At 38.4% G+C, this 12,057-nt stretch overlaps 1 protein-coding gene across 2 annotated transcripts in view; it reads left to right on the top strand.

The window, feature by feature from the left end:
• Nucleotides 1-1,515: 1,515 nt before the first annotated feature.
• Nucleotides 1,516-12,057, top strand: part of PCDH18 (protocadherin 18) — a 14,628-nt gene continuing 4,086 nt past the window's right edge. Inside the window, exons 1-3 of one of the 2 annotated variants that reach the window (XM_006870806.1) lie at nt 1,516-4,396; nt 5,656-5,744; nt 5,835-5,998. In XM_006870806.1, the coding sequence (XP_006870868.1) occupies nt 1,910-4,396; nt 5,656-5,744; nt 5,835-5,998 (2,740 nt within the window). In that variant the 5' untranslated portion in view covers nt 1,516-1,909. The remainder of the gene's footprint in view (nt 4,397-5,655; nt 5,745-5,834; nt 5,999-12,057) is intronic. The other variant, XM_006870807.1, reaches the window with a different exon arrangement.

Raw genomic sequence — 12,057 nt, 5'->3', positions numbered from 1 at the left:
CCTTCTTAGTGACTTTAGCTGAGCTCTGCTAAAAGTAAGCAAAGAGGAAAAATCAGAAAATCACTTTATACACACACACACACACACACACACACACACACACACATATATATTTGGGCAAAATAGAAAGAGAGAAAATAAATGGTAAACAGTGACTGTGAGATTATTTGAAACAGCAAATATGCAAGTGGAAGAAGACAGCTGAGAAATAAAGCTGCAGGAAAGAAGCCACAATGATAAACTTAAAAGGAACTGCAGAGCAGAAAGAACATCATAAATAATCATATTTTCAAATAAGAATACCATATCAGTTTCTGTGACCTGGATAGAGCATGAGCTCGCTCCCATGATATTTCCTAGCATTTTGATGCACACAAAATGCAATTTTCAGCTCAGGCGTTTTATTTTTTAATGTAAACAAGCTTTGGGTTTTAAAAATACATATCTGAAAAGTATCCATAAATAATGCATACATCATACAAAAAAAAAAATGACTCCTAAACTATTGAGTCCATGTCTCCTCAGTATTCATTGTGAAGACTCACCAGGATAGATACTACCTTTTGGTAGATAGTAACATGCTGAAGCAGGAAATATCTTTTCCCTAGAATGAATAGGATTTCTCCAAATACAAGAGAAAAGAATTCTCCTAGGCAATTACTCTCAAACTCAGGGAAAGAAGTGATATAAGATAGAACTATATCTTTAATTAACTCTAAATCCTGAGGTGTTCCTTTAAATCTTGCTAGTTAAGAGAAATCAAGAGTGTAAAATAGCTCTTTTCTTATCTTCAAAGAATAAAGATGAAATAACACAAAATGAAACCACTTTACTTGTCCTGATCTTTAAAACAGAGCCCCAAGAAAATCTGCTAGTTCTCAGACATGGAGAAAAATCCAATATTTATAGAGGGGGGCGGGGAGAAGGCCGACTGAGAAGCATAATTAGAAGCAAGTTTTCAAATTTTATTAAATCCCTCCACCAACAAAATGCACTTAGAAGTATTTTAAGTTAACCCAGTACTTAAAGACTATGAAAACAAGATGATTACATGTTTGTGGAAGAAGAAAGGGCAATTAAGAAAACAAGAACAATTTAAAGTGTCATATAAATAAAAGCTACCAGAAGTTGATTTAAAGTTTTTCTTCTGTAATTTGTCTCCCTTTTGTCGTGGCACGCTCAGAGAAAAGTGGATATAGTAGATTGAAAGGAGTAAGAGTAGGGAGGGGGCGGGGAGGAGCAGTGAAGGAACTGCTTCCATCCTCCTCCCTCATCCCCACCCGCCTCTCTCCCCTTCTCTCCTTCGCGCGCCCCCAGCCCTCCCTGCCCCCTTTGCCTTCTTCCTTCTCCTTCTCTTTCCCTCTCCCACCCTCCTTTCTCGCCCTCCCTCGTCTTGGTGACTCCATCAGCTTTTGATTTGGAAGTACGCTGATTGGCTGGAAGCGATTCAACACACGCCGGGCAAGTGCTTTGTCTGAGTTGAAGTGAAGTTGTACAGATTTTAGACTGGAGTCAGCAATCACTGGTGTTTAGTCTGCAGCCGAGCAGAGAAAGGGAGAAAGAATCGCTCCGGAAAGATACACTGCAGACTCGGCGGACACCCTGCAGTAGATGGACTCCCACCATACAAGAGGAAAAACGTGGAGGTGACACTCTTCTGCCTGAAAAGAGGAGGAACAGCCACCAAACAAATGCAAGGATTGGACTCCATGCTGATAATATCTGGAAGTCGAGACACGGTGTGTATTAAACAAAAGTTTGCGAGCTGTTAATTACTGTGCTATGTTATTAAGAGACGCTTTCAAGTTTCAAGTACCAAATGTAGCTAGGTTTAAGTTGCCAAAGGAAGTTGAGAGGATTGCTTTGCTATTTTAACTTGCTCTGTGAGGAGAAATCTCCTAACTGACCAATGCACCAAATGAATACTAAAATGCACTTTATGTTTGCTTTTGCACTCTTGATGGTATCTTTCAACCACAATGTACTGGGCAAGAATTTGAAATACAGGATTTATGAGGAACAGAGGGTTGGATCAGTAATTGCAAGACTATCAGAGGATGTGGCTGATGTTTTATTTAAGCTACCTAATCCTTCTACTGTTCGTTTTCGAGCAATGCAAAGGGGAAATTTTCCTTTACTTGTTGTCAATGAAGATAATGGGGAAATCAGCATAGGGGCTAAAATTGACCGGGAACAACTATGCCAGAAAAACTTGAACTGTTCCATAGAGTTTGATGTGATCACTCTACCCACTGAACATCTGCAGCTTTTCCATATTGAAGTTGAAGTGCTGGATATTAATGACAATTCTCCCCAGTTTTCAAGACCTCTTATTCCTATTGAGATATCTGAGAGTGCAGCAGTTGGAACTCGGATTCCTTTGGATAGTGCATTTGACCCAGATGTTGGGGAGAATTCCCTCCACACATACTCTCTTTCTGCCAATGATTTTTTTAATATTGATGTTCGGACCAGGACCGATGGAGCCAAGTATGCAGAACTCATAGTGGTGAGAGAGCTGGATCGGGAACTGAAGTCAAGCTATGAGCTTCAGCTCACTGCCTCAGACATGGGGGTGCCTCAGAGGTCTGGCTCATCCATACTAAAAATAAGCATTTCTGACTCCAATGACAACAGCCCTGCTTTTGAGCAGCAGTCTTATATAATACAACTCTTAGAAAACTCTCCAGTTGGCACTTTGCTCCTTGATCTGAATGCCACTGATCCAGATGAGGGCGCTAATGGGAAAATTGTATATTCCTTCAGCAGTCATGTGTCTCCTAAAATTATAGAGACTTTTAAAATTGATTCAGAAAGAGGACATTTGACACTTTTTAAGCAAGTGGATTACGAAATCACCAAATCTTATGAGATTGATGTCCAGGCTCAAGATTTGGGTCCGAATTCTATCCCAGCTCATTGCAAAATTATAATTAAGGTTGTGGATGTTAATGACAATAAACCGGAAATTAACATAAACCTGATGTCTCCTGGTAAAGAAGAAATATCTTACATCTTTGAAGGCGATCCTATTGATACATTTGTTGCTTTGGTCAGGGTTCAGGACAAAGATTCTGGACTAAATGGAGAAATAGTTTGTAAACTCCATGGACATGGCCACTTTAAACTTCAGAAGACGTATGAAAACAATTATTTAATCTTGACCAACGCTTCATTGGATAGAGAAAAAAGATCTGAATATAGTTTGACTGTAATAGCTGAGGATAAGGGGACACCAACTCTCTCCACAGTAAAACATTTTACTGTTCAAATCAATGACATAAATGACAATCCACCCCACTTTCAGAGAAGCCGATATGAATTTGTGATTTCAGAGAATAATTCACCAGGGGCATATATCACCACTGTTACAGCCTCAGATCCTGATCTAGGAGAAAATGGGCATGTTACATACACCATTTTGGAGAGTTTCATCTTGGGAAGTTCCATAACTACATATGTAACCATTGACCCATCTAATGGGGCCATCTATGCTCTCAGAATATTTGATCATGAAGAAGTGAGTCAGATCACTTTTGTGGTTGAAGCAAGAGATGGAGGGAGTCCAAAGCAACTTGTCAGCAATACCACAGTTGTGCTCACCATCATTGATGAAAATGACAATGTCCCTGTGGTTATAGGGCCTGCGCTGCGCAATAACACTGCAGAAATCTCCATTCCTAAAGGGGCTGAAAGTGGCTTTCATGTCACAAAGATAAGGGCAATCGACAGAGACTCAGGCGTGAATGCTGAACTCAGCTGCTCCATAGTAGCAGGTAATGAAGAGAATGTCTTTGTAATTGATCCACGATCATGTGACATCCATACCAACGTAAGTATGGACTCTGTTTCCTACACAGAATGGGAACTCTCTGTAATCATCCAAGACAAAGGCAATCCTCAGCTGCATGCCAAAGTCCTACTGAAGTGCATGATCTTTGAATATGCAGAATCTGTGACAAGTACACCAATGACCTCAGTAAACCAGGCATCTTTGGATGTCTCCATGATTATAATTATTTCCTTAGGAGCAATCTGTGCAGTATTGTTGGTTATTATGGTGCTATTTGCAACCAGGTGTAACCGAGAAAAGAAAGACACTAGATCCTACAATTGCAGAGTAGCAGAGTCAACTTATCAGCATCACCCAAAAAGGCCATCCAGGCAGATTCACAAAGGTGACATTACATTGGTGCCTACAGTAAATGGCACACTGCCTATCAGATCTCATCATAGATCATCGCCATCTTCATCCCCTACCCTAGAAAGAGGACAAATGGGCAGCCGGCAAAGTCACAACAGCCACCAGTCACTCAACAGTTTGGTGACAATCTCATCGAACCACGTGCCAGAAAATTTCTCATTGGAACTCACTCATGCCACTCCTGCTGTTGAGGTAAGATCATAAACTGCATCACTTCACTGACAAAGTCAGCAGTTAGTGTTCAAAACCTGTGCATATATTAGTTCTTAAGTATTTGCAAAAATAGGTACCAGACCTTGCAAAAATAGGTACCAGACCTAAGAATATGTGTAATTACATTTGATACAAGCTAAACTGTGTACATGGAATCCTGGTGGGGTACTGTCAGATAAATACAGAACAGTTAACCACAAGGTCGGCAGTTCACCCCCACCAAGCTGCCCCTTGGAAATTCTTATGCTTACTATGTTGTTGTTGTTGTTAAGTGCCGTTGAGTCGGTTTCTGACCCATAGCGACCCTGTACAGGGTTTCCGAGGCTGTAAATCTTTACGGGAGCAGAAAGCCTCATCTTTCTCCCACAGAACAGCTGGTAGTTTCGAACTGCTGATCTTGAGGTTCGGAGCCTGATTTGTAACCACTACGCTACCAGTCTGAACCCATCTGATAGCACTTAACAGCAACAACAGCAAGTATGTATGAGGTGCTTCCAAAAGTTTATGGAAAAAATCCATTATCTCTTAATTACATTTTTCCATGAAATTTTTGAACCCTATTTTGCACAACATATTGTTTTCAGTTTTTTCTTTATTTACTTGCATGTAATATGTATGTCATAGAAAAAGAAGACGTTAATCTGAGAGTCACAAGGGAGCATCTAATTAGCATCTGCTACTTCCCAGGTTAAGATACTAGAAGCCAAAAAGCAAAAGGACTGGCTTTATGCTCATAGTTATGATCTCTACTGAAAGATTTATAAAAGAAAGAAAGAAAGAAAAAAACAACTTTCAGAATTCCATCTCAATGCATGTTAGATCTGTTGAACTTTTGAGAAATTTCTGATATTATTTTAACTACCAGTGATGGAATGTTGTATCAGAGAGCATTTTCATAATTGATCAGTTTAAGCTGAACTATAAAAGAAAGGAAGTCAATCAGTTATTAAAACATGAGTCCTCTTTCCAAAGGAAAGAGTCAGTTGCATTAGATCATCAGAATATCTTTGGTTTCATTCTATCTTGTTTTGTTAGAATCTAATTCATTATCAGTTATTCTTAAGCTTTTTTCCTCACTGGGATGTATTTCAGTTATACTGCCCAGCAAATACAGATCCTAAAGATAACTTGTTCAGTTGCTTAGAACAAAATAACAAGTGTGTATTCCTCTTTGTTGAAATCTTTTGAGCATTTAGAGGTTTGTTTCCAGGAATCAGTACTGTGTCTTTGGTTTCCAGCAGGTCTCCCAACTTCTCTCAATGCTTCACCAGGGGCAATATCAGCCGAGGCCAAGTTTTCGAGGAAACAAATATTCCAGGAGCTATAGGTATGAATTATTCTTTTGTTAACTACTAAGTTTCAAATAACATGAGTGCTGAAGAGTACGAACTGTACTTTATCCACTTTATCTTTCTAGGTATGCCCTTCAAGACATGGACAAATTTAGTTTGAAAGACAGTGGCCGTGGTGACAGTGAAGCTGGAGACAGTGATTATGATTTGGGGCGAGATTCTCCAATAGATAGATTGCTGGGGGAAGGCTTCAGCGACCTGTTCCTTACAGATGGAAGAATTCCAGCAGGTAAGAGGGTTGTGATTCATAAATCTTTATTTTCAGATCCCCTGCACCAGTGAAATGAAAAATTTCTTCCTTATATTTCTTTTTTGTCATTTGCACAGAAGTATTTGTAATATGCAAACTATTTGCCACAAATAGAAACTGACACATTTGAAAAATATTTTCTTTAAGATCATATTAAGCAATAGTTGGGAAGGAGTTAAGCATAGAATTCAAGAAGGAGAAGATGGGGAAGAGGAGACTAGAAAACTAAACCACTTCCCTGCCCATTCTATTGTATAGAATGTTTCCATGGAACACTAAGCAACTCTTTATAAAATTACTGGGTGGTTGTTTTTATTCAAACCAACTGTTTTGGTGCCTAGTGGTGAGCTGGACTATAATTTGAAGGACACGTTTCCTGTGAGGAAACCAACTCACAGAATCAGAGATTAAAATACACTAGACTTGGGTACACTTTAAGCACTAAAAATAGGAGGAAGAATGTAGCTTTGTAGGTGGTAAGCATAGAATTATTTTTCCACCTTTCATTTTAGGTCTGCACTAGAGTGGAAAAGTAACCAGGGTTCAGGAGGGCAATTTATAAAGTACACAGCTATATGGAAGCAATTATATTAAATTATGAGCCATGTTTTCCTTAGAGTCCTTTCTCTAATTGTGCAATAGTAACTCTCTGAACCAATTGGGTGAATACTGAATGCCTCATTATAGCAACCTGTTATTAAGAACTGTGATATTAAATCGACCCTTAGGGACATATGAGTGTCTTGGCTACTTAATTTGCCTTGGCTACTTAACTTTCTAAATTCCACGAAAGAATGATCAAATGAGCACCATTTGATAAATGAAAGAAAAGTGTAACAACACTATAACATGTGTTCCACGGAACTTGGAAACGTAAATGCACAAGTTTCATGGAGCACTTATTTTTTTAAATATGGAGGCGAAATTCTAGGAAATAGTTAAGAGAGAGCTTCTAAGGACCAAGAAAATAATGAGAGAAATCAGTAAATAGAAACACTAACACTTAGAAGGAGTAGAAGGCTTGGTGGTAATGGCAGCAGCTGTCTTTGATTTTGGTACACCTCAGTGATTTCAGAGCGCTTACTGTGGATCTGATCCCTTGCTGAGTTCTGGCCCTACATTGCTTCACAACATACTTTGACTCATGATACTTTGTACATGGTAGAGCTAAGATCTCAACCAATCCCCACACTCTTAACCACTACTCTATAAAAAAAAAAGAATTATAATGTCTTTTAAAATAAACTGAGTGATGATATATTTTTATAGTCTAACACTCACAATCCTTCTACAACTGTTAAATATTGTTCAATTACTTATGTTATTATAGTAATAGATAATGCATCTTGGTCATGCAAATATGTGGGCAGGATCTACACTGGCAATAAGAAGAACTAAAATGCAAATTAGAGCCTATGTTTGCACATTCACCTGTGGTGTCTTTTTGTTTTGTTTTTCATCTTAGATCCCCTTGAAGGGAAAGCTCTTAAAATTTAATGGGATATACATGGCCGTAGTCAACTTACTTAAAGAGAATCTATCTTCTTGCCTGTACCTGTATATGAAGGAACTGGTTGGATTTCTGATTCTGTAATACTGAGGGAAACCTAATTTTGAATTTTGATCTCTCATTTTCAGTAATTTAATTTTTGAAATCACATTATTTTAAAAACCCTCAAAATCAATAGTTCAAACCTACCAGCTGCTCCTCAGAAAACCTATACCGGGTCTCTATGAGTCAGAACAGACTCAACGGCACTTTCAATAACATAAAACAAAAATGCAAATTATGGAAATACTTCTTTACTCATGCTGCCCATTCACCCAGAATATGAAAACATATTTTAGTAAATAAGCAATTGAAAAAATTTTATGAATTCCATTCACTGAAATTTTAATTTAAGAAACATACTTGAATAAAGAATGTTGTTAAGGCCATCAAGTCAGTTCTGACTCATATCAACCCTGTACAGGGTTTCTGAGAAGCTGGAGGATTTGAACAACTGACTTGTGATTTGCATTCCAGTGCCACACACTATCCCTTCACTATCCCTTATTAGATAACCTTGCCATTTGTGAGACTAAATGATGCATACAATTGTTTTAATGCTCGTTTTGCATGATCCTAATCATTATTCATGGATATAATTTCTTTTTAAAGTCAAGATCCCTCCTGCACTATAGTATAATCACTAGACCACAAGGTTGGTTTGAACTCCTAGACTGGAGGTCTAAATCCACCAGCCACTCCTTGGAAACCTTGTACAGGGTCACTATTATTTGGAACCGACTTGACAGTACTTAAGCACAATATTTTAAGATTTTCATAGTTAAAGAGTTATCTAGCAATGTATGCAGGAAAAATGTTAGGAATGATGACCATAGGGAAACAATAGGTCAATCCAAAGCCACATCAACTGTTATTGAGTCCATTCTGACTTCTAGTGACCCTACAAGACAGAGTAGAACTGCCCAGTAGGGCTTTGATGAACGTCAGTCTTTATGGAAGCAGGTTGCCTCTTCTATCTCCCATGGAGTGGTTGGTGTGTTCAATCCACTGACCTTTTGGTTTACAATGTAGCACTTTAAACTCTACACCACTGTTGTTGTTGTTAGGTGCCATCGAGTTGTTAGGTGCAACCTTATGCACAACAGAACAAAATATTACAGGACTCCTAAATAATACATAAAAGTAGATAAATTTTGGAAAATTGTTGAGGCTCATTTAGTAAGTGACTTTATATTCCTTCCAAGTTACTTTTACTTTCAAAGTTAGAAGTTCAAATCTATCCTTTTCACTATCATTAATAATACCATTTAACATTTAGAGACTCCTTCCATAAATAATTCTGTATTGAAATAGTCATACTTTAACCCGATGTGATGTGTAGTGGGGCATCCAATTTGCCATAAAATTCCATGAATTACCACATATTGTATCACAGCAGGTACTTTACAGCCTCACTATCTACCTGCCTCCAGATGGGGTGTGGTGGGACTATGTTGGAGGCATAGAGCACCAGGAAATCACCAATCATTCATAAGATACAGTAAGCTCTATTCAGAAACACTATTTGTGTGAAAGAAACTAAAATGTACATATTGAACATTCATGCAAGTTGTCAAGTCAGTTCTAACTCATGGTAACCCCATATGTGTGATCCACATAAGCTTTTTAAAGGCTAATTTTTTGGAAGTAGATCTCCAGGACTTTTTATTTTCAATGTGCCTCTGGATAGACTTGAACCTGCAATTTATAGATTAGCGGCCAAGTGATTGGTGATTTGCACACCCAGTAACTCCCATCCCTTAATTATAACATTCTGACGAGTATTACTTTTATTCATATTCAAAGTTATGATTTGCCTTTACAAATTATGCAAGCACACGGAAGTGTCAAACTTGTGCTCTGTAAATGTATATTCCCAAAAAAATGTAAATCCATACGAACATCATTAACAGACATCCTCAGTTTCCTAAAGCGTGTACATTTTTAGAATTTAGGGGACTTATTCCAACTAATTTTCTGCATTAGATAGTGATCAAATATAGTTATGCTATGTTGTATTGCCTGCCAGCAGGGTCATTTCAGGTCATTTATTCTTTTAATTCCCACGCAAGTATCCTGCCTTCTGAGCAGTGAAAACGTTGTTCATTTTTGTCTGTTGGCTCATGTTTGTCAACATACTTTCTTTGTTATTCATTCAACTTTGAACTACAATACTACACAGATGCCAGAAAAATGTTTGTTTTACAGTCTATTAGCTGTCCCAAGGTGGTTTTTACAAGCTTTTATTAATTAATTTGTTTGTTTATTTATTTATTGTGGGTACTGTAATTTTGATCTGTACCTGTTACTATTTCTAGTATTCTTTTGACTTCTGTGTCCTTTGAATTCTCATTGCTGGTTTCCTAACTCTAGCCTTTTATATGGTTTGCTAACTGTATCACCAAGCACTGACATTGTCCCTCTCCCTTCTCCTCAAATCTTTCTTTCTCGCATCTGCCTGAGCAGCCTTTTTCAAAACATTTTAATTTACGTTTGGGTTCAGTAAAAATCAATAAAGACTCCTTTTTTCTAAGCAAGGCCAAATTAAACTCTTTACCTTGGTGTTCAAAGACTAGTGACATTCATTCTTAATTTATTAGCTCTCAACTTTGGCATTTTTGTATCTTTTGCAATAAACAGAAACAACTCTTCACTTAACACACCAGTCCTTTGCACATGCTGCCCTTCCTCACTGTAAAACTGACTCCTTTTCAATTTATCTGTATAAATTCACCTATCTCTCAAATTTGGCTCAAGTTCTTCCTTGTTTGAATACCACTACCCATTTTTTTCATTAAAATGTCCTTATCATCTTATACTTCGGCATTTTAATTGGCCATTTTATAAGCTAATTTGCTAAACTTGCCTCTGAAAATCAAAACCAAACTCACTGCCATCAAGTCAATTCTGACTCACAAAAACCCCATAGGAGAGAGTAGAACTGCTGCATAGAGTTTTAAAGCTGTACATTTGTTTGGAAACAGACTGCCTCATCTTTCTCCTGCTGAGCAGTGCTTGGGTTCGGGCCATTGATCTTTTAACTATCAACCCAAAGATTAACCCACTGCTCCACCAGGACGCCTTACTTACTTCCGAACTAGAAAGTCACTGCAAGTCCCAGGATCATTACAGGATTTGCAGATAAGCTCTTAATAGGTCATTGATCAGTTGTTCCAATGGCTAATGGCTTGATCGAAGCTATACCCATTGGAGTTGCGTCGTGGCTGTCTCATACAATCCAATGTGTTACAGATAGAACTGATCCATAGATTTTCATGGTTGCAGTTTTTATGGAAATTGGGACTTTCTGCCATGGTATCACTGAGCTATTTTGACAGCCAATCTTCAGGTTAGTTGCTGTTGTTAGGTGCCATTTAGTCAGTTCCAACTCACTGTGACCCTATATGGAGTTTCTGAGGCTGTAAGCCTTTACAGGAGCAGAAAGGCTCATCTTTGTCCTACAGAACAACTGGTGGGTCTGAAATAATTTGTGATTAGCAGCCCAGTACATATTCTACATTGTCACCAGTGCCTGTAGGTAAGTAATTGTTGTTGTTAAGTGCCATAGAGTTTGTTCCAACTCATAGTAACCCTGTATAGGGTTTCTGAGGAGTGGCTATTGAGTTTGAACTGCTGACCTTGAAGTTCAAACTGACCTTGAGGTCCAGTGCGTATCCTGCAATGCCACATCAGGACTAGTAGTCTAGTGCAAACTGTGACACCCAGGGACCTGATTGAAGCTAAACATTCAATTTTTCTTCATATAGTTGATGCTCTGCTTCCTGTACCACATTTCTACTTCCTTACCTAAAACATATGGTAGAGTGACAAACTTTATAATCATATAGTAGCAAATAAGAGGGCATTTCTTTCCCAGCACCCCATACTAGAGAAAGCTTAACAATCTTTACAGCTTTCAAAGGAGTTACTGAAATAGCCATTTGCCCCACTTGCCAACACGATCTGACCCTCACATATTGTATGCAACTTTTGCAGAACTGAATTACATATAGGCTGAAAATGTGTTCAAACAGTCGAATGTCCAGGGACAATGTTGAAAAAATCCATGAAATTGAGAGAAATAACCTCTTCTGTACTATTACTCTTCCTTAGCATCTTCTCATTGTTTTTCATATCATTTTAATTTTTTTCATTTAAAAAATATTTTGCCTTTAATGCCATACTTTTCGAAGTGTGTTGTTGTTATTGTTGTTAGGTGCCATTGAGTTGGTACCGACCCATAGCAACCTTATGCACAGCATAGCGAAACATTGCCCAATCCTGGGCTAACCTCACTACTGTTGCCATGCTTGAGTCCATCGATGCTGCCACTTGGCCAATCCATCCCGTTGGGAGTCTTCTTCTTCTTCTCTGACCCTCCACCTTACCAAACATGGTATCCTACTCCAGTGTCTGGTCCCTTCTGACAATATGTCCGAAGTATGAGAGACGAAGTTTGGCCATCTTGGCCTCCAAGGAGCACTCTGGT

The sequence above is a fragment of the Chrysochloris asiatica genome, unplaced genomic scaffold, assembly GCF_000296735.1.
Source record: "Chrysochloris asiatica unplaced genomic scaffold, ChrAsi1.0 scaffold00153, whole genome shotgun sequence".
Lineage (NCBI taxonomy): Eukaryota > Metazoa > Chordata > Mammalia > Afrosoricida > Chrysochloridae > Chrysochloris > Chrysochloris asiatica.
The sequence above is the reverse complement of the archived record's forward strand: the minus strand, read 5'-3'. Positions and strand labels throughout refer to the sequence as shown.